A 25301-nucleotide genomic window follows, 5' to 3' on the forward strand; every position below is an offset into this window, starting at 1 on the left:
TAAAATGTCTAAATTCAACGTCTTCATTCAAATTATTTTTTGATTGAAATTGACGCTTATTATAAGTCTCTTAAATTGATAACAACTAAGAATTGATATTCATGCAGTAATATTTACAAATAACCCATGGATATCTTGAATGCGATTAATATTTATTTTATTTTCTCCTTATTTTAATTCTTATATAATTTCTTTTCATTACGCTGTTGTATATATTTTTTGTAACCTCGCAGACGGTAAGCCAAGCTTAGTAAAGGTTGGGTTAATTTTTTTGGGGGGGGTGGGGCTTAGGTGGATAAAAACGGATGGATTTTGCTGCTTAATTCTAATACCACAGATATTAATCAGAATTCCGTGTTTAGACTAGTGGGGCTGCACATACATATTACTGTAAAGATTTTTGGGGGGTTGACTTCCCTTTTAATAAGATGACGTCATATTCAAATAAACAATCTGCCATAAAACATGATTACTCTGCCTTGTAATAATTTCCAAACCCACGAATCTCGACAACTTCAGACTTCATTCAATTATACATGACAAAAACTGGGTCCTGTACTATTTCCAAGTATCCAATGTGACGCGAGCGTGTCTAAAACGCGCCAACCAACCAGGGTGGCCCCTCCAAGCACGAGCCGGCAAAGGGGCGGGGCCGGCCGCTCAGCTGATGGCTGAGTTGCTCCACTCCACACAATCTCAGTCCTCGGTGGCTGGACGTGGTCACCAGAGACGCTTTCCTCGACGATTCCCTCCCGGATGTGGAAGGCTTCATGAACTTGCGGCTGCAACTTCATGGCATCTCGCCGCAGGATGCACCTGAACGCACCACGCGCACACCTGCACAGGCAACGCACGTTGACCTGCCCCCGCCGCGTGTTATGATAGCGAGCCCACGCGTGGCTTTTGTCCCGTGATGGGGAGAAGAATCACACGGAGCCACGACGTTGCCGTCATCCTGCTGGTCGTGGTCATGAGTTCGTGTCGGGCCATCACTTTGGACTCCATCCTCTGGAGCAGCGCCAACACAAAGTGGGTACTTGACTTGTACTTTCATCTTTGTACAATTAACGCCTAATGTGGATCATATGAAGCCATTTGGACATGATTTAAATATTTTTTGGGGGGCTCATTAGGCATTTGCTGTAAGGTTTTGGTCAAACGTGTTAAGTAAAACGTATTAAAAAAAATACCTCGACATTTATTTAGCAACCTGATTTAACTGAATTCAGCATAGCGCTAAAACGTGACAAAAGTGATTTCAAAGCGCTTTCCAGGTTCAGGCTTAACTGGCTGGAACCGCTCCCAATAAAAGTACAGAGACAGATTCCCAAGTGAATGTTGACATTTAGTGTAAGGCGGCCATCTGTTTTGATCTGAAGCGAGGGAGTGGGGAAGGCAACCGTCATCTACACATAAACTATATGGCTCGGGGGCCATTTGTGGCCCGCTATCCATTTTTTTAGCATCCTTGGCATATACTAAAAATGAGATTTGTTTTCTGTATAGCATTTCTAAATGTAAATTATTTACAATTAAATTACTAACAATATTTCTCTTTATAGCACTGTGGTGAATAAAGATAAATATTTTTTATGAGCAAAAATAGCGTCCTCCACTTTTTGCTTTGCAGGCCAAGTTCCAAATTGTGATAATAAAGCGTATAACTGCTTTAAAAAAAAAGAGGTCATCTTATGACAGATTTATCCTGTTTTTGTTTTGAATTTAATTTTGGCGCACCCGCGTTGTCGCGGCCGTCCCAGATCGCCACTTTTTTTCTGGGGTAAACTGTGCATTTGCCTTATAGGGAAATATTCAATAGCAGTTTTACAAAAAAAAAAAACACTATACACACAATTGCTTGATTGACCGATTTTGGTGTGTGAACACTCGTATTTTGTCTACAAGGACCGCCACACAAGAGTACGAGTCCCAAAGTGAGGCATGCAGACAAGGTAACAAGTGCTATGAAAAGGTGTTTTGGTAGTTTTGGGGTTCCGAATCTCTATGTTCTCATCTGCAGTGGGCGTCGACCCTCGAACCGGTGCGGTCCCCATAGGCCAGCAGCATTACAGATTGAGCTACTACTGTCCCCGATCCGTGATTTGGGGGCATGTAAGCCCATACTGATTAAGGCCATCCGATTTAAGAGCATTCGAAATGACCTCCCCTTTTGAGGAAATTATCCCTCAACAGTATTTATCTCTCTGCTATATCATTATTGATTGTTTATTGTCCTCATATCGTTCTTCGCAGCTTTACTCCAGGTCAAGGTCTGGTCCTCTCCCCTCAGATTGGGGACAAGATGGACATTGTCTGTCCACGGGCGGACGCCTCCAAGGGGGAAAAGGAGGAGTTCTACCGAGTCTACTTGGTCTCCCGAAGTCAGATGGAGAGTTGCACTATCGAGAAGAAGGACACGCCCCTGCTGAACTGCGACAAGCCGCACCGGGATGTCAAGTTCACCTTCAAGTTCCAGGAGTTCAGTCCCAACCTATGGGGGCTGGAATTTCTCAAGGGGAAGGATTACTTCATCACTTGTAAGTTATTTTGTGGAATTCACCTTCTTTTAAGGCTGGTTGATTACGGGAAAATTCTAATCACGGTTATTTTTGATTGATATTGGAATTACAATTATTAAGACGCATAATCTTGTTTTGTTGTTGGGGGGCAAACCTGATCTTTTTTTGTGTGTGCAATTCCTTGAAAACATTTAAATAAATATAACTTGTAAGAACAACCAGAAATAAAAACACTATCAAAGTAAAATAATAAATAATACCAATTAAAAAAAACAGTAAATATACATGCTGACTGTACACACATTGGCCTCTAGGGGGCAGTGTAATGCCATGGCGGACGCACACAGTGATATAAATGCAGTAGAAGAAGAAAGTTATGATTTAGTTCTATTAAAATAAAAAGATGATGTGCCTTAAAGTATTGTTATGTTATCAGCGCATGTGTGTGAATATTCGTCATTATTCGACCTCGATGCTAATTTACCGTTAGCATGTCAATGGGATTTTACTTTGACCTTAGCATTAACACTTGCGATGTTTTTAAGACGAAACATTTATTATAATATGTGTTTGATTATTTTTGTTGTGTGTTAATTCTACAGTAAATTCCAACTGGGGTGTTTTTAAACAGCTTAAAGCCCATTCAGGGACTTCAGATTCACAAAACATCACACGCTTGCGGCGCAGGCAAGACGGTGCATTCGATGTACTTTCACAACGGTGGGAATTTGCAAATGTGCAACCCCGTACTGAATCTTTACATTATTCGCTTTTCACTTCAATTATAATGCTCTTAAGTTCCTCGTACCTCCATTTTTGGTCTCATTTTGGACACACCAGCAATATGTTGGTTAGCGATAAGTCTAGCATAGCTCAATTGGTAGAGTGGCTGTCTTCCATGCTGAAGGTTGTGGGATCGTTCCTCAACCCTTGAGTGTTTTGTTGTTGTTATTGTTGTTGTTCTTTGTGTATTTTACTCTCTTCTAAGTGTAAAGTTTAGTTTAAAGTGGGTCCAAATATAGTCTTTTTTTTTTTTAAATGTACTCTGCTCAATTTTCTGTGTGAGAAGCTAAATTGTCATTTTCAATTAACTCATTCACTGCCATTGACGGCTATAGACGTCAAAAATTCATTTGAACTATTTCTATTAGTTTAACATTTTTCCCCCCACTTTTGTTAACAAGAGTATGAAAACCTAGAAAATATATAAAATTTGGGATTCATTGTGAGTTAACTATTGAAGTCATGCTATTAATTTCAATCACTTGACGCCCCTAATTTTTTAATAATCTAAAAAAAAAAAAAGATTATTAAAAAAAATGTCTAGGTTTTCATACTCTTGTTAACAAAAGTGGGCGGAAAAATGTAAAACGAATAGAAATGGTTCAAATGAATTTTTGACGTTTAAAGGCGTTCATGGCAGCGAATGAGTTAATTGCGCCTTCCCTAACTTCTTTGTGTGTAGATGAGCATCTTCGCAATGGCGCAACCACCTGTTTGGGTCCTACAGGTGTGATGGCTTTTTTTTTCCTTCGTAGCCGCATCCCCCCCACACCCATCGGCACAATCGGCCACCCATCTTGAACCAACAAGAGGCCATCATCGTTGTCGCCCTCTCAATTTGTCAGTTGGCGTGAGAGCCGCAACTGTGGCCTCGTTATCGGACTGCTGTCAGTAGAAGCAGCGCATCTTAGTGACAAGCGATGCACAAGATAGTGAACAAGTGTGACCATGCAGCCTCCCCCGCCTCGCCGCGCTCCGACAGCGCACTCGCTCGCTTGTGACAGGACAGTGCCATTCGGAGGGCTTACATGCCCCAAATCACACAAGGCTTTTACAGCATCAGGCAGATTTGACGCGAGCTTTCATGGCAACGTGGCGTCTTGCCTGCGCGATGTTGTTATCTGACCTAAATGCTCCTAACAAGTGTGTACTTGTGTGTTGGTCTTTGTGTGGATGCGTGTGTGCGCGCTTGCCACTGGGGTGACAGAGAGTTCTTGCTGTGTTTTTTCCCTTCTTGATATTGCAAAGAAACACGGATTGAGTTTATTCCAAAAATCCTTCCGCATCTTGAGCTGGAAGTCTTATTTAGCGCAACCATCAACTGTCAAATAAAATTTTTATTTGTTAAATAATTTATGAAGATAATTTATTTAATCAAAAATGCTACAGCTTCCAGGGTTTTGCTTCATTCATGTCTCTATGTTTATATACTGTATCTAAATAAGTTGGATTACAATTTTGCGGATAGATAGCTAGCTAGATAAATGGATAGATGGATAGATAGAGAGGTGGACGGACTCACAGACAGACAGACAGATAAATGGATAGATAGAGAGAGAGAGAGATTGATGGTTGGACACTTTGCTTGTGATGTCAGTGCTGTGTAATATGGACACAACCGTACATCCTAATATAGGTGTTTTTATTATTATTATTATTTTAGTCCAATTTATTATTTTTCCCTAAAATTACATGAAATGAATGGTGATTTTACTTTTCCTCTATTTATTTATGAAACATTATTTTCTTTATATAACACATTAACATTCATAAAAGAAATATACAAATAAAGTAAAACATAGATTATATCCAAAATTGAGTTTTAGGAACACAATTTGCCAGTTTGGCCTGAAGGCCTTGGTTTAACCGACTGTAGTGTCTCATTCTTAACACTAGGGGCGCTATATGAAAGGAGTATATAAATAAGAGATTTACATAAGAGACAAAGAAGAAAGTATACAGTGGCTACTATATGGAGTGGCAGTGAACGGAATTTAAAATAATATAAGTATTTATTTATGAAACTTTTTTTTTTTATATATAACACATTAACATTCCTAAAAGAAATATACAAATAAAGTAAAACATAGATTATATCCAAAATTGAGTTTTAGGAACACAATTTGCCAGTTTGGCCTGAAGGCCTTGGTTTAACCGACTGTAGTGTCTCATTCTTAACACTAGGGGCGCTATATGAAGGGAGTATATAAATAAGAAATTCACATAAGAGACAAAGAAGAAAGTATACAGTGGCTGAGTGGCAGTGAATGGAATTTAAAATAATATAAGTATTTATTTATGAAACATTCTTTTTTTTTATATATAACACATTAACATTCATAAAAGAAATATACAAATAAAGTAAAACAGATTATATCCAAAATTGAGTTTTAGGAATACAATTTGCCAGTTTGGCCTGAAGGCCTTGGTTTAACCGACTGTAGTGTCTCATTCTTAACACTAGGGGCGCTATATGAAAGGAGTATATAAATAAGAGATTTACATAAGAGACAAAGAAGAAAGTATACAGTGGCTACTATATGGAGTGGCAGTGAACGGAGTTTAAAATAATATAAGTATTTATTTATGAAACATTCTTTTTTTTTTATATAACACATTAACATTCATAAAAGAAATATACAAATAAAGTAAAACCTACATTATATCCAAAATTGAGTTTTAGGAACACAATTTGCCAGTTTGGCCTGAAGGCCTTGGTTTAACCGACTGTAGTGTCTCATTCTTAACACTAGGGGCGCTATATGAAAGGAGTATATAAATAAGAGATTCACATAAGAGACAAAGAAGAAAGTATACAGTGGCTACTATATGGAGTGGCAGTGAACGGAATTTAAAATAATATAAGTATTTATTTATGAAACATTCTTTTTTTTAATATAACACATTAACATTCATAAAATAAATATACGAATAAAGTAAAACAGATTATATCCAAAATTGAGTTTTAGGAACACAATTTGCCAGTTTGGCCTGAAGGCCTTGGTTTAACCGACTGTAGTGTCTCATTCTTAACACTAGGGGCGCTATATGAAGGGAGTATATAAATAAGAGATTCACATAAGAGACAAAGAAGAAAGTATACAGTTGCTACTATATGGAGGGGCAGTGAACAAAATTTAAAATAAAATAAGTTGTAGAGGGTTGAAATTGTACAGTAGACGTTTTTGAATCGTACTACGATATAAATCGTCACATTTGACGTCATCACTCATTTGCGACGTAAGAGCTGAATCATCAAGTAATTGTCGGAGATGTGTTGCATTTTCGTTTGAGGGCAGCAGTATTCAAGAAATAACAAATAACAGAAAAATTGCTCACATGTACTTAACGTGGGATCGCTGGCAGTATTTGCTGCAGTTTGTGCGCACATCTGCATTTTCCTTCCTAAAAGTGACGCAACCTTTAGCAACTGTCAAAACTCTTATCACTGCCTGCTAATCCTCTTTTACAATAGCTTAACTTGGAGTAACCGTGCTTGCTTGCTCTCTGTATCAGCCACATCTACAGGCTCGCTGCAAAGTCTGGATAACACTAACGGAGGCGCCTGCAGGACCAAATCCATGAAGCTGGTGCTGAGAGTCGGACAAAGTAAGACCTCGTAGATGGATATGTTTGGCAAGATCACACGAGACAAGAAAAATGGAGAGATGTACAGCATGTATTCCTGACTAGCCATTTGAAATGAATTGTTAGCGTCCATTTATCAAAATGGAACATAATGATATCAGCGCCTCCTAAAGGGTTGGATAATCTCGGCCATCCGCTCGTTCTCTTGCAGACTGCTGTCATAAATAATCTTAAATCCCTACTTCAAACCGCTAACTGCTACGCACCATCAGTACCTCCTTGCATGCAATCATTTTCACTGGATGTCGCAGTCAATAATCTTTTCCCCTCCACAACTTAACTGATGGTCCATTTTTATTGCATCGCACCCAAGTATAAATATTTGTTGCTTCTATTTCAATGTTGACTAATCACACGCAGAAGATCTTAATTTGAAATCCTGCACCAATTCGTTCTTCATATACGACGCGATGCTTCATTTGAGACCTTTTCCGAATATTGGTCACACCAGTCTGTGTGTGTGCAACTAAATGCTGAGAAACGAGGAATTTGTCGAAGCCCCAAACTGCAGTTTTTGCAGTGTTATTCACATGAATAATTGAACAGTTGGACTTCAACATGAAAATTCAGCATTTTGTGTGTTTGTCAACTGATCTCGCAAATACGGGGTTTGCTTTCATGTTGCGTTTAAAAAACACCATAAACACAAACTAACATTTCAAGGCAGCCAGAAACAACTGAAATGATTTAGTTGTCATCTCGAGTTATAAGTGTGCATATATTAATGTCCATTAATGAGAGTCAATCGGCATTAGAGATAAAGAGATAAAGATAAAGAAGAATTGTGCCTTTGCCTTAAAATTGAACTTTCACTGAAGTTAGTAGCTATGCATTATTAATAAAGTGCATGCAGTGTGAGATGGAATATGTGAACACAAAAGTCATTTTTAGTTCGGAATTACTGAAAGTAATATTTTTAACACTAAATCAAAGGAGCATGTCCACATTTTCTTCAAAGGATATTCAAAGCGTTGAAATCAGTCATGTAATTGATTTGTATTGATCTTGAAAGTCCTACTGGTCAACTTTTTATGTAATCAAAATATCCATTAATGAAACACACCTTTCATGTTGCTGAGAGTTAACATTTCTGTCCTCTCCTCCTTGATGTGTTGACTTGTTGCAGGTTCGTCAGATCCTCGAGCACCACTTCAGGAATCGCCAACCAGATTTTCACCTACACAACTAAAACCGAAAGCAAAGGACGGAGCTAAAGATAATGGTACCGCGAACAAAACTGGCAAGTTCAATATTTCACTTCAATTGAATTGATTTATTTCTTCTTTTTTTTTTGTAGATCGAGCAATATGACATGTTCCAAAAAGCCAAAGATAGCAATACATTATAACAAAAAATCATGGCAAGAAGAAAAAAACAAAACGAAAAACATCATGATGTATACTAGTGGCAATGAAGAAAAATAGCACTTTTTAAAACATAATTTTTGCATTTAACTCATTCACTGCCATTGACGGCTATAGACGTCAAAAATTCAGTTGAACTATTTCTATTAGTTTAATTTTTTTCCTCACTTTTGTTAACAAGAGTATGAAAATCTAGTGTTTTTTATATTGTATTTAATGTCATTTAATGTATGTAAATTTGTGATTAATAGTGAGTCAATTAGTGAAGTCATGCGATTAATTACGATTAAAAATAGTACTCGCCTGACGCCCCTAATTTTTTAATAATCTTTTCTTTAAAAAAAAAAAGAAAAGATTATTATAAAAAAAAAAAAGAAATCAGGCGATTACAATTTGTAATCGTAATTATTTGCACTACTTTACTAGTTAACTCACGATTAATCACAAATTTTATATCTGTTCTAAATGTACCCTAATAGAAATAGTTCAAATGATTTTTTGACGTCTACAGCTGTTAATGGCAGTGAATGAGTTAAGCAGTGTTAAGGAAGAACGGATAGTTAATGCATGCAAAATATAAAATCAAGGGACTCAAATTGCACTGTTCTCATGTTTGGTTTTAAGTTTTTAAGTCATTAGTGATCATAATTCATTAGATTGTTCACTGGCAGTTTTAAGCATGTTGACTAATTGGTTTTCCACTTCTTACTCGAGTTACTTAAGTGATTAAACTAGGCCATTAATTTCCCTTTTCCACTGCACAGTAATGGCTCTGTTGGACTTAGTGCCATTTGCCTTCATTTGGGGCGTTTGGTTTTCCACAGTTCCCACTCAATGTGGTGTGAATGGAAGTGGGAGTGGGAGTGGATGTCAATCTCTATATGTAACCCTGTGAATGGCTTGTAGTATTGGTACACCTTTCGATTTTAGTCAGCTATAGCTGTCCGAGACCACGAGCAGGAAAATTGGTGTAGAAATTGGATGGATGGATATTATTAGCGCCTTTGTAGTACTTGAAGGCAGTTCTGATGCTAGTATGAGGCACGCTAACAAACAACACTTGTTAGCATGTGGTTGTTAGCCACAGTAAGGAGATACATTTCATTTGATGAATAGACTGACAGCAGATTTGTGCAGACTAATACAAAATCCAATGCCAAATTTGTCCAAAACAGGAGCTGTACAGCAACAGATTAGCAAAAATTAACTGCACAAGCAGTGTCAGCCATATGCTAGCTAGCTAGCTATACCCCCATCTTCTTTGGAATGCTGGCTGATGGTTAGGGTTAACCCTGATAACAATGTTCCGTTCCAGAGAACCTGTTTACACAACGGTGAGCTAGTAAAAACAGAATGTTTTGTTCCCTTTATATTACTGAGAAGATCATCTGATGGTATTTTAAAATACATATATACAGAATGCCAGGACTTGGTAGCCGCTTATCCACACGGTCCTCCAATCCAAAACATTCAGTGTATGTGTGACTTTCGAACATAGAGAGTGTAAGGTATGTGAATAGCGTCGGAGAAGTGTGATGACAGTCATTATCATGAGCAGCGCAAACACAACAATATTGCTGTGGTCCGCCATTGTTGTTTTGGTCATGACACCCTTGTGCGTGGCCAGACTGAACACATTCTGTACATGTTTTCCATTTTTACAGACAGTATTTTATACAGATTTGAAACATTTTTAAATGTTTGCCATTTCAGGCCCCAAAACACAAATAGCCAATATACGGTATTAATCTGTTGCATTATTATTATTATTATTATTATTATTATTATTATTATTATTATTATTATTATTATTATTATTATTATTATTATTATAATAGTACACAAATAGCCAATATACGTTATTAAACTCTTGCATTATTATTATTATTATTATTATTATTATTATAGTACACAAATAGCCAATATACGTTATTAATTGGTTGCATTATTATTATTATTATTATTATTATTATTATTATTATTATAGTACACAAAAATAGCCATTATACATTATTAATCTGTTGCATTATTATTATTATTATTATTATTATTATTATTATTAGTAGTAGTTGTAGTAGTTCTAGTAGTAGTAGTGTCAGTATTAGTATTATTATTATTATTATTATTACACTTGTGGAATGTCTTTTAAGCAGCAAAATCGATAGCGTTTTTTGTCCATCTCAGGAAGCGGCCATTTTGCCACTTGCTGTCGACTGAAAATGATGTCACAATTGCTAAGGCCTGAAGCAACGACTAATCACGGCTTAAAAGGAACCCTGACTGTCACGATAAGTTTACTCTAAATGATTTATTTGTTTGTTACTAACATAACTATGAGATTCATTTTTCAAAAATCATTTACAGTTTAATATATTTTGTAGAAACTTTATTTGGACGTTATTGACGTCGCAACGCATTTCGTGCGTAGTGACGTAGAACGGCGGCAACTCTCTGCGAAATGCCAATAAAGAAAGCAAGTTAAGCCTCGTAGTGTTCCTAAAGAAACAGCATGCGATCGGGAGAGTCACCCTCCCCCATGCCGTGCTCTCGTCATCCACCATTCAAGAGTTTTGATCGTCCCTTTAGGAACGTAACGGAGGCTTACTTTGCTTTCTTGATAGACGTTGCTCGGTAGAAAGCCGCCGCCATTCTACGTCACTATGCACGAAATGCGTAAATAACAATGATTGCTACGTCCAAATAAAGTTTCTACGAAATGTATTAAACTGGAAATGATTTTTGAAAAATGAATCTCATGGTTATGTTGGTAACTCGTCATGACAGTAGGGGTTCCTTTGAACTGTTTTCTGAAGCTGAGCCGTGATTGGTTGTTCAGTAGTCTTCTCCACTTCAGCAAGTGGCAAAATGGCCGCCCTCTGAGATGGATAAAAAACGGCAGGATTTTTCTAATTTTCCACAAATGCAATATTAATCAGAGTGCACTGTTTTGGCAAATACAACATATTATTGTCGAGAACATTGTTGCTTTCACTTCCTGTTTAAGAAAAAGAATCGTGCTACCAAAACGCACATTTGTACAAAACAGGTTCTCGCTCCCGCCATCTTTCTCTGCCGCCTTTGTTTAGTTTTGACCTGACGCTTAGTATTGGCGTGTTTCTTCAAGTGGAAGCCCTCTGGTTGAGCCCTTTGATAAGCGCCTTCAGGCTCCACTTTTCACGATGAATTGCATGTTCACACGTCACAACCATTGAACGTCCCCCGTCCCTCATTCCGATCCACGCTTTTATCTCACTTTCTTTTCCCCTCCCTGCGTCCCGTTGCCCCTGACAGACGCGGGCTCAGAAGCAGGGCAGCTCAACCCCGGTGGCGGTGGCGGCTCGCAGCCAGGACCGCTGATATGGATTGTCTCGGGCTGTGTGATCCTCCTCCTCCTCCTCCTCATCCCGTCGGCCGTGCTGTGGAAGTGCCGTCGCTGTGTCCCAGATAGGCAGCAGTCTGCGTCTGTGTCCCTCAACACTTTAGCGGTGCCAAAGCGGGACAGCATCAGCAGCGACAACGTTGGCTCGGACCGCAGCGACATCGTCTTTCCTCTGCAGGCCTCCGACGGCAGACTCTGTCGACACTTTGAGCGCGTGAGCGGCGAATATGGACCCCCTGTGTACATTGTTAAGGAGATAACGCCCCAGACCCCCACCAACATTTACTATAAAGTCTAATTTTGGTTGCTCCGCCCCCCCCCGGCTAATAACATTATTAACTATAAGGACAAATTGGACCTCATATGATGATTCTTTTTTGAGAAGAGACAATCAGAAAGAAACATCCAAGCGCACTAATCGCTTCTCAATTACCCACATTAAATACATTTTTAATTTGCATATTCTGGTTTGTAATTTAAGCTTCTTTTTTTTTTTTATTTTATTTTTTTTTTAAATATTGTACGTATGTTAAGTATGTGTTCAAATGAATTAGTTATTTTTATTTAAATTACAAATATTCTGTATCTGATGTTCCACCACAAATTGTTCCACTACTTAAGCACCTTCAGATTCATTTTCTATAACTTAAAAAAATTGTATGAAATTGTTTTAGGTGAAATAAAATTTTGAATTTGTGGCTTTTATTCAAGTTTTCAAAAATGTTGACATATTTTGCCGTCAGCGCACATTTTTATAACATCGCACCCCACTGAAGGATGAACGTTTGCGATGATAGCGAATGTTGATTGCACGTTTCCTAAATGTTCTCTAAACAGTCTTAATGGTTCTCGAAACAGTCTTTAATGGTCTTTCTTGTCGGCAGTCAATTTTGAACATATTCAAAATTTCATGGCGACAAGGAATTTTGCACATTTTCAAAATGAAGACGTTTAAGAAACACTGTGATCCTGAACGAACCCTGATGTAAAATCAACATTTGTTAGCTACGCAAATGTTCGCCGGTACAGTATTTTATTACCTTAAGACCTTTTTGATCACTAATTTGCACAATCTAAAGTGGTAAGTAATGCAAGAAAGAAACAAAAGCAAGAAACAAAATAAGGAAACTTAAATTGATGTGGGGGGGAATAAAAGGCACAAAATGTGACAAAATTAATACATTTCCTTCACTGAAATAGTAAATGACAGCCAATCTGACACTAGGACGTTAAAGGAGCAATTTTCCATGTTAGGTGAAGAACAAAGCTTTTAAAAAGACAAATAGTGTTTGTGCTTTCCTTTGGGTGCTATTAGAAGTGTGACATTGCTCCGAGTGCATGTATTTTTACTCGACTTCTAATGATGTGCAAGGGAAATTGAATGTCAGTCTGCCCTCAGTTGTATCATGCTGTGAGATTCTCTTTGCAATGTTAGGCTTAACAGATTAGCGGAAAGGAAGGAAGGGTCCCTTGTATATTAAAATATTTACTTACCAGCAAAACATCATTTTAGGAATGGGATATGATGGGGAATTTTCCCTTTTGGAAAAAAAAAACAGCTGTGAATTTTGGGATAGAACAAATATAGATTTCATTTCTTAATTGATCCATTTGAAAACACGTGATGGGTGTTAGTGCATGCCAAAGCAACAGGTGGCGCTACAGCCACTATCACTGATTTAGCCAATCAGAAGGTTGAAGTCAGTAGTTTCAAGAATGGCATATTTAAATGTAAATTAACACCACAAAAACAATGATGGTGATGATGGACATAAAAAAATAAAACAATATTTTTTTAATTATTATGAATTTTTTTAGTGCAAGAATTCTGCCTCCCAGAACCATTTTAGGGACTTAAAACATAGCGATAATAAAATTGATTTTGCTCACTTGCGGCGTCATACACCCACGTGAGGAATCAAGTTCTCTTTAATGATTGTCATGAAAAAAAGAAAAAAAACAGTCAACGCTTGATTGTCTCACTGTCTCTCCTGTGGCAACATGCACACCATCCATGGATGAACACGTTTCATGCTCCCTCAGCCACGTCATGCGACACATTTTCAACCTGTCAGCTTCCATGAGCCTCTCGATCACCAGGGACGTTCTTTCACTTACTTCGGATGATTGCCATGATTGCGGGTCTTCGTTGGCTTTTGTGTTGCTACGTTTAACATTGAACACAAGATGACTGCAGGTATGTTTGTATTTTTTTTTTAAATATATATAATGGCCTGTAAGTGTAGATACGTTTTAGTGAAAGGAAAAATTATTCTTTACAATATTATGTTCTATGCAGCCATACTAATAAGGTATTGTGATGGATACTGTATTACTTTTGTGGAATATGAGTAAAGCAGCAAAAAGCACCCGTTTGTATCCATCTCGGGGGCGGCCATTTTATCACTTGCTGTCGGCTGAAAATGGCGTCACAGTTGCTCAGGTAACGCCCTAGCATGACACACTTGTTTTCTGGGTGTGGTCATGTGATGTTCGCAAGCTGAGCTGTAATTGGTTGTTACCTGAGCCCTGAGCAACTGTCATTTTAAGTTGAGAGCAAGTGCTGCCAAAATGGCCGCTGCTGAGATGGATAAATATGGGTAGATTTTGCTTCATCATAACTCATATTCCACAAATATAATATTAATCAGAATGCCGTGTTTAGACTAGACTATTGTTGGAAAGAAAATGTTTGGATGATTTCTCTTTTAAGAACTATTCTGTACTCTGGTAAGACCAACATAAACACCACAACAAAATACAGTTTATAATCAGAAAACACAAAAATTCTATTATATTTGTTCACGTCTCCGTCCAGTGTGTGCTTCTTGCGAGATGAACCCCCCCGCCCCAATGTGTAGTTTCACAGCTGAATAGGCCGTGGTCAGGCGAGGTGAGTTCAGTTGACCCCTGGGTCACAAGGAGACAATGGCCGGTCAGGCCTCTGTAGGAGGAACAAAACAAGGACCCCTGGGTTTATGGCCCCTGATATGGGAGGGGCTTAGCTATTTTAAAAAGAAGGTCCAGAAATGGGCAGAGGGGATGTACCTCAAGTATTGGCACTGCAATGTGTCTGAAATGACCCGCACTAATATAGGACACGTTTTAGTTTTCACAAAATAAAATAAAAACAAGCTCGAATGCTGTTTTTTTTCCCCCAATACCTGCTCCAAACTCATTCCGATTGGTCCATGCATCATCGGTACTGAGAAGAGACGAGAGCTCTTATAAGGCGAGCCATATGCTTTGCTTTCATCTGACCCCGCGGGACATGTGAAGTCGATAAAGCTGCCTCGCGCCCCCACCCCCATCTCACTTCCATGCGGACGAGCTGGTTGCGCGAGTGGCTTTGTGTGCGGTGTCGGGGGTTGGTGGTTTGGGCTGGGGTGGAGGCGGGAGGCGGGGGGCGCCATCCACATTTGAGAAACCAGGAAGAGGAAAAGACGGTTTTGTGAAGTAGGGTGAAAAGCAGAGGTGACAAAAAGTAAACACATGGTTGACTTTTGTAGTGCAGATTCTAAAAACAGGATTCAGGGGAGAGTATGCCGATTCAACTCGTTTGTTTACTTCATTATTTATTTTCGGATTTATGGACAAACCCATTGGTCATTTCTCTTAATTCAGACCATTAATTCTCCTTCTCTTCTCCAAATCTGTCACTCCCTGGTTGTTGCTCCTTTTCACTGCTGCTCATGTTTCTTTTTCAAGTCGCTAAAAGATCACAACCACCTATCAACATTTCAACTGCAGTTGGGTTGAACTCGCTGTTGTTAAATCTTTTTTTTCACCTTCTTTTTTGGTACCCGTGGAGGTTAAAAAAAAAGAGTATTTTGACAGAGTAAGAAACAGAGAATAGGCCTATATTCAAATGTTGGGAGTCAGAGGTAGAAAAAAAAAAAGTACAGTGTTGTCCAAAAAATAAATACTCAAGTAAAACGCAGGTATGAGAAGCTTTGACGTATAGTGATGAAGTAATCGTACCTATTTGCATCCCAAAATTGGTCTAATGTGAAGGGGAGCTTACATTAAAGTACAATATTTAGTTTGTTAGTTCCCTCTGCTGGCCAGTTAACAGACTGTATTTACTGTACTTGCTTCTGCAATACATTCTGGGCAATCAATAATAATAACAAAAAAAAACAACACATCCAATTTTTGAAGGAAAAAAAAACACAAAATATGATTCTTTAAATTGATTGATTGAAATGTGCTGTTTAGGTATTAAAAAAAATACATTTAATTGAGCCTTACGTCTTGTCAGGTGCACAGCCCAGACTTTTCTGCAATTATTAACTATTCTTCCGTTCATGAAATGATTTCATGGTATTATTGTCTCCATTCAAGCCATCTGCTTGGTCTGTCAAGAGAGCAGCAAGAAGAAAACAATATTTTGATAGGAAAAACATTGCCATTCTCAATTATTCGTAGCAGTAGGCTGATTGTTAATTTTATAGACATATTAAATTGACGTTAAAGATTTTTCAGACAACACTGACAAAGACGTTTGGAATATGACAGATGAACAAAAAAAAAAACCAGACTGTTTTAATGGTAAATATTCAAATGAAAATGTAATTCCATTGATTGCTCCAGGCTAACTTTTTTTTTTTTTTTAACCAGGAGCACCGTGGCCCCTAAGTTGATATTTTATGGGTGGAAGTACAAATTTTAGGGGCACACAGTGTAAATTAACTGCCAAAGCAAATATTCATCCCACTCATTTTCACTATAATGGGCTGACGTATGGAGCAGAAGTTTGTCTGCAAAATAAATAAATACTATCAATAATATTAATTGGATTTTTTTTTTTAAATCTGTAAATTTACTGATTGCACTGGTGTGAGTCAGTCTCAAATTTTAGGGTCAAAATGCCACCATTTAGGGTCAAAATGCCACCATCTGGAGCCCTGTCGTCAAATGGTTGAAAATTTGAATTGTTTTGCACATCCATTCAGATTATATAAGTCTTTTATGGATGTCTGGATCAATTTTTAAAAGAAAGTGAATGTAAATATGTATTAAATTAAAATTCTGCTTTTTAATGATTCATCAAGTGTACTAAAAGTTAATCATTTCGTTTTCCTATTGAGCCTTTGTTTTGGAGAAATACCTAAATGAATCTCAGGAAATTAAGTAAATTCATGTATTATTCTCACTACGAGTAAACGTAGCAACAGGTCAATTTTTCGATGCACAGCTGTGCTCTGCGATATCGTTAATTTAGCTAAAAAAATAAAACAACAAAATGAAAAAAAAATCAAAGAATAAACTTAAAAAACAAAAACATAGTTCCACATCAAGCGCCATTGGGATTGTCCGATGCTGCAGATGATCAGTCTCATCAATGAAATCCCATTTTGGTTCAATTAAACATGCAAACTCAGTCGGGTTGTTTTCATTATAATGCTTGAAGTTCAAATGTGAATATAAAAGTAGAGCCTTTTCTCTCGTAGGTGCCCAAAATGCGTCCGAGATGAAATGCTGTGGGCTCGAAGCGTCGCTTTCGGAAGTCCCGTAGTTGATGTATGCAAATGCGGGGAGAGTTGGGGGTTGTAGCTACATATTTACGTTCAGTGGGAGCCGCCCTTCATTCACCCACATGGTTACCAACTGGTCGCCTTCGCGCCACTTTCCTGCGCCCGCAATCTTCTTCAAGCGGTGCATCGCGGCCGCACATTCACTCGCAATCGGCGCGAGTCACGTCTCGTCCTTCGTTTTTTCGCCGCGGGTCCAAAACTTTGGCGAATTGTTGCGCGTTTATTCCGCTTTCGTCGGCCGCAGCGGAGTGCACGCCAGTCCGAGCAAGTAGCGAAGATGGTGGATTTCGGCTGGTGAGTGTCTGTCGAGCGCATGTTTATCAGCGAGGAAGTCTGCTTTAGGCTGTTTTTAAGTCTTTGGGTAGTGATGGGAAATGTTATGTTGGCGTATATGGCGTGTACCGCGTGCATTTTACCAACGTGGTGGTTGAAAAAAGCAAAGCGTTTGGCGCAAATTATGTTTGGGCGACGAAAACAGTGTAACATGAGGCGCATGGCAGCCCCCTCAGCTTCCACCATTGAGGGAATGAGGGAGATTTGAAAAGCCGTCCCGAGCTTTCGTCGCTGCGCTTTCGCAACTAGTTCAAACTGCTAACCGCACGGTGGAACTGAGTTTAATACAAAGGTAGCGGTTTAATACTTTTTTAAAGCAAGTGCTGAAAAAATGTGGCGAATTGGCTGGCCAATTTCGAGTGCAGTGGTGTGTGAGTTAAAGTGCCCCCAGAACAAAGCAGTAGCACATGGGGCAGGCTTAAGGCCGCGCGCTTTAGCATGCTAGCTTAGCAGCCTTATTTTACCCCAATACGATTACAACTCAACTTGTTTCAACCCAAAGTGTAGACAATGAAACAGACATCTTGTTGTTTATTGCAACCGTCACTGTAGAGAAGACAAATTGTAGATTTTTTAATTAAATGGGCGTGTTTGTTGTTGGGCTAGTTAAGGCTAACGTGTAGCATCACATTTCGTAATATCGCCAAAACCTGACTTTTAAAGCTCCAACTGTATGGTTATTAAAACTAACTCACCCCTGTAACACACCAGCTAAGATAAATGTCACTAAAAGACAACCCCGCTCAAGATGCGAGCGGCACGCTTTGCCATGTTTTCGTCGTGCTAACACCAGCTAGCCGCGGCTAAGCTAACCTCCTCCAACAAGCGCAGCACGCAGCTGCCCGTTCTTCGCTGTGACGGCGGGGCTTTTTTGTGTTGTAGAGGGGTTCGAAATCACAACACGCGCGACAGACACCTCGAATGAGACAACACACAGCCACACTTCACGGAGTACTTTCGGGTGGCGTCAGTTGAGAGCTATTTACGCTAACGTTGGCGCACTTCTCGGCGCCATGTTAAAGACTGGGGGAGGGGTGGACAGCACTCCCCGCGCACGCGCTCCCGTGGAGCAAAAAAACAAAAAACACCGCTCATTCATTCTCCTAAAATTATGTTTGGCATGACTTATTATTATAAATTACCTTGTTGAGCATTTGTACCTGTTGCAGAAGCAATCCTCACATATCTTCTGTTTTCTCCTTCCAGGTCCACTCTGGAGTGGAAGCAATACGACCACGAGTTCAATTCAACCAGCACTGGTCAGTCTGTGTATTGTCAAAGTGCTTACAGTGCAGGTAGTTCTTTGTAATACCTACTGCAGTGGAGGCACTTAAAGCAATATGCAGACGCGTGTGTACAATCCTCTTCATCTTGCATGTGTCTTTTGCAGAACTGTCTTTGTGCTAAGGTGCATCTAGTGCAGATAGTGAAATAGACTAGCACCTACTGCCCTAAGTGCTCCTTCTGGCATAAGGGGCTGTGATATGCGCCACAAGACCAATCCTAATTTCTAATTGGGCTCAAATTCAGTCTTGCAGTTCACTGCTAGTTTTGCATAGTTGCACTACAAGAATAGATGAGTTGTGCAAATCTATGCAAAACTGATGGTGGCCTGCTTGCTCTCCACCTGTTTGGATCTTTTGGTTTTTGGACGTGGCATCCCCGCAATCTTAACTCCATAATAAATGCTTTCTTGTACCGAGTGCAATGGCAGACATCTTTTCTAGGTATCCTCATGATGTTCCACGGGTTCAGCAGTACTAAAGTGCTTATAGTGCAGGTAGTGCTTTTTTCCTATCTACTGCAATGTGAGCACTTGAAGTATTTCTAACTAACAGACTCATTTGGATGCGTGCGTGTCCAGCCATCCTAAATCATGCTCATCATCACTTGGTCAGTTTTGCTGGTTTGCATTCAGCTTTAACTAGTGTTTGCTGTGCAAATCCATGCAAAACTGACTAGGTGGATGAAATATCGCTTGAGATTTTGTGAGAGTCTAACCATACTTGGGTACGTATGCATATTAAAACGATTAACGTGTGTGGTGCAGATTTGTGGAGGAGTCCCTTTTTGTGCAGGTGGGGATTAGTAGCAATGCTATATATTTTGAGGTATTGCACTTGTCCCGGCCTGTATAAGAAAGAGGATATGGTCAAACAGACCTTCAGTGTGACCAAAGTGCTCCTCATTAATTTGTATTATGTAATGTTGTGATGTGACCTTGAACAACCTGACAGAAATGTAATTCTTCAATGTTGATTTTTGGATTTGTGCTCATTTGAATAAAAGTAGTTTAAATGGCTTTGTTTTGTGTTTGCTTTGTCATTATTAGCGTAATTGTCAGAGTTCAGTATAATAGGATTAACCATGTTTGCTTATTATAAATTGTGAGTTTAAAATGACCAAAATATTTATTTTCCTAGTAGCTCTTAACGATTTAGTGGTATAGTTGCGTACAGTGCTTACCCTATTACTAAGTCTAGTTGGAAAATGTACATCTTATTGTATACTTAAAACTTCCAAATGTGGCCTTGAGTTTTGATTCGTTATTTTGCAAACAACTTGTTAAAAAAAAAAAAAGTCGGTGTAGTTGCACTTTTTGTCCGTTAGATGGTGACATCGCGCTGTTGGCCATTACAGAGCCAAACAGGTAACAGGAACCGCCTCTGCCAACTTGTGTTGCATGCTTTTTGGAGACGGGCCACTCGTACTGCTGTAACTTCGTGTCTGACTGGATGCAAGCCCTCTTCCATCGGTTCCTTGACGTGACACCCGCAAAGCTGCCATGTAGTTGCGGCTCACCTGAGCGCACAGCAACACTTTTAACAGCTTTTGGATTGCATACAAACAAGCTCTTCGCAAAGTACTCAACGATGTGGACGAGCTGCTCTTTTCTGCTGGCGTGTTTGTGCGCCACTTGTTGTGCGAACCCGCAAAAATGCGAAGAAGTGCGCAAAGTTTTTCAGCTTCAACAAATTGGCCCGAAGCAGATGCTGCCTTTGAGTCCCAGGCCAGGTATGTGTGATCTTCATAGACTCGGCTAATGCGTTTTGAGTGAGCCATTCAAACTCGCCACCTTGTTTAAATGTCGTTGTACAATTTCAATGCCGCAAAGCCAAATATTAGCGTTTTTGACACAGACGGCATTGTTTCTGTCAACCTGTCATTTTGTAATGTTAAAAGCTGTTTTAAGGCGCATCATGTTTAAGCACATTCTAATCTTGTTATGTACAGTATATGCATCAAAATTATGCTCCGTCTGTCCATAGCTAACTGACTAAATGACCAACATTAAACGTTCATTGAACATATGATTTTATTTTTTTAAAGAAGTGTTTTCCCTCCATATGAGTGTCCTTAAACATCGACACAAAGTTTAAAGCATATATTGTTGGAACTGTTACTTTTTGAGGTGAATAAAACCGCGAGGCTTCAGTCAAAGTTTTCTTTAAATCCGTGATGAAACTTAAAATATGAACTGAATATAAAAGCTGTCTTGCAGTGTAGAGTTTACATGTTGACTAGCAACTTGCTCCTTCCAAATGCTGCTATGTTGTGGTAGCACATTAATATGTCAGAACAAGCCGCAAACCTCCATTTCAAATGTGGATGGACACTTTTACGGCTGTTAAATTTGCAGAATTGCAGCCATTTGGTGACTTCTGTGGCATTACCAACTTTCGCTAAAATTGATAAAAACTTCACCTACACTTTGCCTTGGCGAAGACAATTGCAATTTGAAACATGGAAGATATAAAACATTTTCATCACGAGTCCATCAAATATCATCTATCCTCGAAAAATGCAAAGGATTATCTATAAATAAGAGCTGGTCAAAAATAAGTGACATAAATTCCAAGAATCCAAGAGGGGGTATCATGTCTGAGGCTTCCCGCCAGATTATGAAAGGTCAGCTATAAGAATTGATTTTTTTCCTGCTGTCCAAAATAATCGTGTGTGTGTTGTTTGAAATGTCTGCGTAGTGTGTAACAAAGCAAGATGGGTGAGCACTGATTGCATGTTGTTGTGGTACGAGTTGAAATTCCTCCACGTGTGCCATCACATCATGTTGAACCTCACAAGGAGTTGATGGTGCCTTTGGTCGAATCTCTCTATCTTGTCTCAACATGCCCGAGGACCATTCGCAAGGTTTCGGCTTGCTTTCAAGAGGTTTTCAGTTGTCCTGCATGGGCGCACTGCAGATTGTTGACATTTTGATTGTAGTGGAAATAATGTCACATATCACAAAATCAAGATGTTTGGGTTTTCTTGCTCCAGTCAAGTCGTTACCACTTGTGTATCGCAAAAAAAAAAAAGCATAAGCATTGTTGTTTTTCCTCTACATCACATTATGTTCTTTAAGGGGAAGCTAAATATGGTATTAGTGGAATATGAGTAAAGCAGCAAAATCCAGCCGTTTGTATCCATGTCAGGGGGCGGCCATTTTGCCACTTGCCGTCGACTGAAGATGACATCAATGTTGCTCAGGTCTCAGAGTAACAACCAATCACAGCTTATCTTAAAATAACCAGCTGAGCTGATGGATAAAAATGGCTGGATTTTGCTTCATAACTCATATTCCACAAATGAAGATATAGAAAAGTTTGCACCCACAATGTGTGGACCGAAATCATTTAAAACATAATCGCTCACAAAAAGTTAAGGATATTAGGCTTTGGATTAAAATTTTGAGATAAAGCTAAAATGAACTGTAATCCTTTTTCTGGTGAACTCTATTTGACCTTTTCTAAACGGTTTACTTTATGTGTCCAACATGTCCAATGTATTGTAACGAACTAAGTGTGTTCCGCTGTTGCTATTTCTGTTTAGCACTCTTATGTCCGACTGTTAGTAAACGCAACACAGGTCTTGCGGGAGGGCAGGGACGTTACGTGCGGGTTGGTTGCGTGTGTTTTTGGCTTTTTTTCCTGCTAGCCCCTCATGAGTTGGATTCTGTTTTCCGGCGTCGGCGACGGCCAACAAACAGTAGCGTTTGTTAAGATTAAATAAAAGGGTGACTTTTGCTGGTGGTGTTCTTGCAAGACGTTTTGCACAACTTGCTCTTTAACAAGGAGATAAAGATGAGTCAAAATTCAAAAGAAGTGTTTAATTTCCAAGAACATCCACTTTTATGGCCTTCCGTGACACCTACACTCGTTCTGTGTCTGTGTTGTCTCACAATAGCTCAACACATCGTTAACTGGCCAATTTCAATAAATATGCATTTTTATAGTTGGATTCTGATACATATGTTTATGTTTGAAAACTCCCAGGCTCGGACCTTCAAGTATGCAGGTCTAAAAGCCAGACCTGCTGCACCAAAAAGATGGAGGAGAGGTACCAAATAGCGGCCCGCAGGGACATCGAAAACCTCCTTCAGACCTCCAGCTCCAGTCTGAAGTTTCTCATCTCGCGCAACTTGGCTGCTTTTCAAGGTAAGACTCAGCAGGTCAGACACTGATTCCCGCTGAGGCGTTTTGAGGTGTTAAATGGAGGTGATGTGGGTGCTTTGAAAAGCAGAGTGTCAGTGTGAATGTGTGCACTGAGGCCCCTCTTCAAAGCAAACAAGAGCATCTGTCCTCCTTCCACAACTACCAGTACACCCTGATGTGGAGTTCAGACGGGTCGTCTGCTTCTGAAAGAGCCCCAGGAGGCCTTCACTTGCACTGTGTCCAAGTTAAACCGTATTGCACTGCACAGGCAGCTCGCACGTCTCCGACCAGTCGGCATGGGTTACTTTTGTTGGGTTTGTTTCTGGAAACGGCTTCTTATTCGAACAATGCAATCATCAGGCTTGACTACTGCAGTGTTGGTACGGATGCTTAAAAACCCTCAAAATGTTTGGATTTTAAAGGTTTGAAAAATGCTTGAAAAGTGGGTGAAGTGCTTGTAAATGCTTGGTAGTGTTTATCATATTTCTCGGCATCTGACTCAATGTAGGCTAATAATAAAATGGGAAAACATAAAATAAGTGATCTGTGCACTTAAGGTGAAAATGTCAAAATCTTCAAAATGAGCATAAGCACAATGAAATTAATGCTGGAATCATCTTCAGGATGCTAGAATACACTAAATACAGCAAAAAGTTTGAGTCTACAACGTTTATTTTAGGTGCGAGAGCCAAAATGAACTTTTTATTGCTTTAAATGAGTTTTCAGCCTGATTGTGCACTTTAGGTGAAAATGTCAAAATCTTCAAAATGAGCATAAGCACAATGAAATTAATGCTGGAATCATCTTCAGGATGCTAGAATACGTTGGCTTTGCACGCGCTTTTACGTTCATGCATCACGTGACATTGTCGCCCCCAAGAGGTCAGTAGTGCATCGGAGGATGTACTTGAACATTGGCTGGAAAATGAAAAAAATACAGACTTTTGATAAAACATGGACCAAATCCATGTGTAGCCTGATGCAAAGGATGCAAAAAGAAAATTCAGCTTTTCGCAATGGGAAAGTTCTCCAGTCATATAAAAGGTAAGCCACAGCTAGACCTACAAGTTAACTAAACGTTAGCTAGGATTTGTTTGCTAATTTTTTGGTACATGTTACACCTAAATTGCAAGATGTCTATCAGCGCTAGATTACATGTTAATCACAAAAAGTTATGACGGGCTATGAAAGGAAAAAAGCAAGCGTTTGTCAATGATAAGAATTATAATGTTAAGAACTTCCCTCAACTAAAAATCTAAGCTCAGCTAACGTTAGCGCATAATATGCCTAAGGTAAACACTATGGGTGTAACGGTATACGTGGGTGTATCAACACGTTTCGGTACGGTATGTTCGATTTGGTCCACTTATTTATTAGCGGGAATTGACGTGCCGCGGAAACAAAGCTAGTAGGCGAGTTTCCAAACTGACGCTATTGAGTGTCGCGCACGCTAGCCAGCACGCTAGTAGCCATGATAAATGCGTGAATGGCACAACAGTGTTACGGCAAACGCAAACAACAAGCCAGAGCTCACACTGTTTTTCACCTTTTGATGAGTGCTAGAAAAACTGGAAGATTTTATCTTAAAGTGCTTAAATTTGACCTTGGAAAAGGTTAACGAACCCTGCTACAGCGCTACCTTACTAAGAGTTGTATCCAAATGTTTCCATGTCAAAGTGCTCACTTCTTAATTTATACATTGAAGTCATTTGGACATACATTCCTAGCTCTCAATCCTCCGATAGTGCTTGGCTCCTAATTTCTAGGCAACAACCTTCCTCTGTGTGAAAGGTCCTGCCGCCCCTGTGAGAGGTTCTCCCACTTATCCTGATACCTCTCATATGACGAGACACAAGGTTATGACTTCAATGAGCAGCTCCAGACAGGCAGACATATCATTAAGCCAATTTACTTTTAACAGCGCCTCTGTTTTTTTTTTTTTTAAACATACAGTTATCGTCCTTTTTAAATGTAAATGATTTATAACAGAGCCAGGCTTGATCGCAGTGTTTTAGTGGTGGTTTGTCAAGAAGGGAGCCTGTTTTTATTGTGATGTTGCTACTTAGGAAGTAAAGTTCAGCCAAGACATTTATAATTCTGAAAGCAAAAAACAACGTTTGACATCTTGGTGCATTGTTTGGAAAATATTTTTGGGATAGTAGTAAATGCTATATTTGGGGCAGTATTTAGATGAATTCTTATTCGCGGCTACATGAGATAAACTCCAAATAGACTCCAGTACTTGTGCGACTGCAGCCGATGCTCACTGATGATTATCTTACCATGCATTGGCTTTGTAGTTATCGT

At 39.2% G+C, this 25301-nt stretch overlaps 2 protein-coding genes across 2 annotated transcripts in view; both read left to right on the plus strand.

Annotated features, from left to right (window-relative positions):
* Positions 1-711: 711 nt before the first annotated feature.
* LOC144051091 (ephrin-B2a-like) lies at positions 712-12384 on the plus strand. Its single transcript, XM_077564875.1, has 5 exons — positions 712-1029; positions 2254-2537; positions 6819-6911; positions 8077-8190; positions 11606-12384. Exons 1-5 carry the CDS (start codon positions 914-916, stop codon positions 11989-11991), a joined length of 993 nt encoding a protein of 330 aa, XP_077421001.1. The 5' UTR covers positions 712-913; the 3' UTR covers positions 11992-12384.
* Positions 12385-20295: 7911 nt separating this feature from the next.
* Positions 20296-25301, plus strand: part of gpc5a (glypican 5a) — a 102368-nt gene continuing 97362 nt past the window's right edge. Inside the window, exons 1-2 of the mRNA XM_077562676.1 lie at positions 20296-20578; positions 22837-22998. Of these exons, the coding sequence (XP_077418802.1) occupies positions 20299-20578; positions 22837-22998 (442 nt within the window). The 5' untranslated portion in view covers positions 20296-20298. The remainder of the gene's footprint in view (positions 20579-22836; positions 22999-25301) is intronic.

The sequence above is a fragment of the Vanacampus margaritifer genome, chromosome 4 (assembly GCF_051991255.1).
Source record: "Vanacampus margaritifer isolate UIUO_Vmar chromosome 4, RoL_Vmar_1.0, whole genome shotgun sequence".
In the NCBI taxonomy this organism is placed as follows: domain Eukaryota; kingdom Metazoa; phylum Chordata; class Actinopteri; order Syngnathiformes; family Syngnathidae; genus Vanacampus; species Vanacampus margaritifer.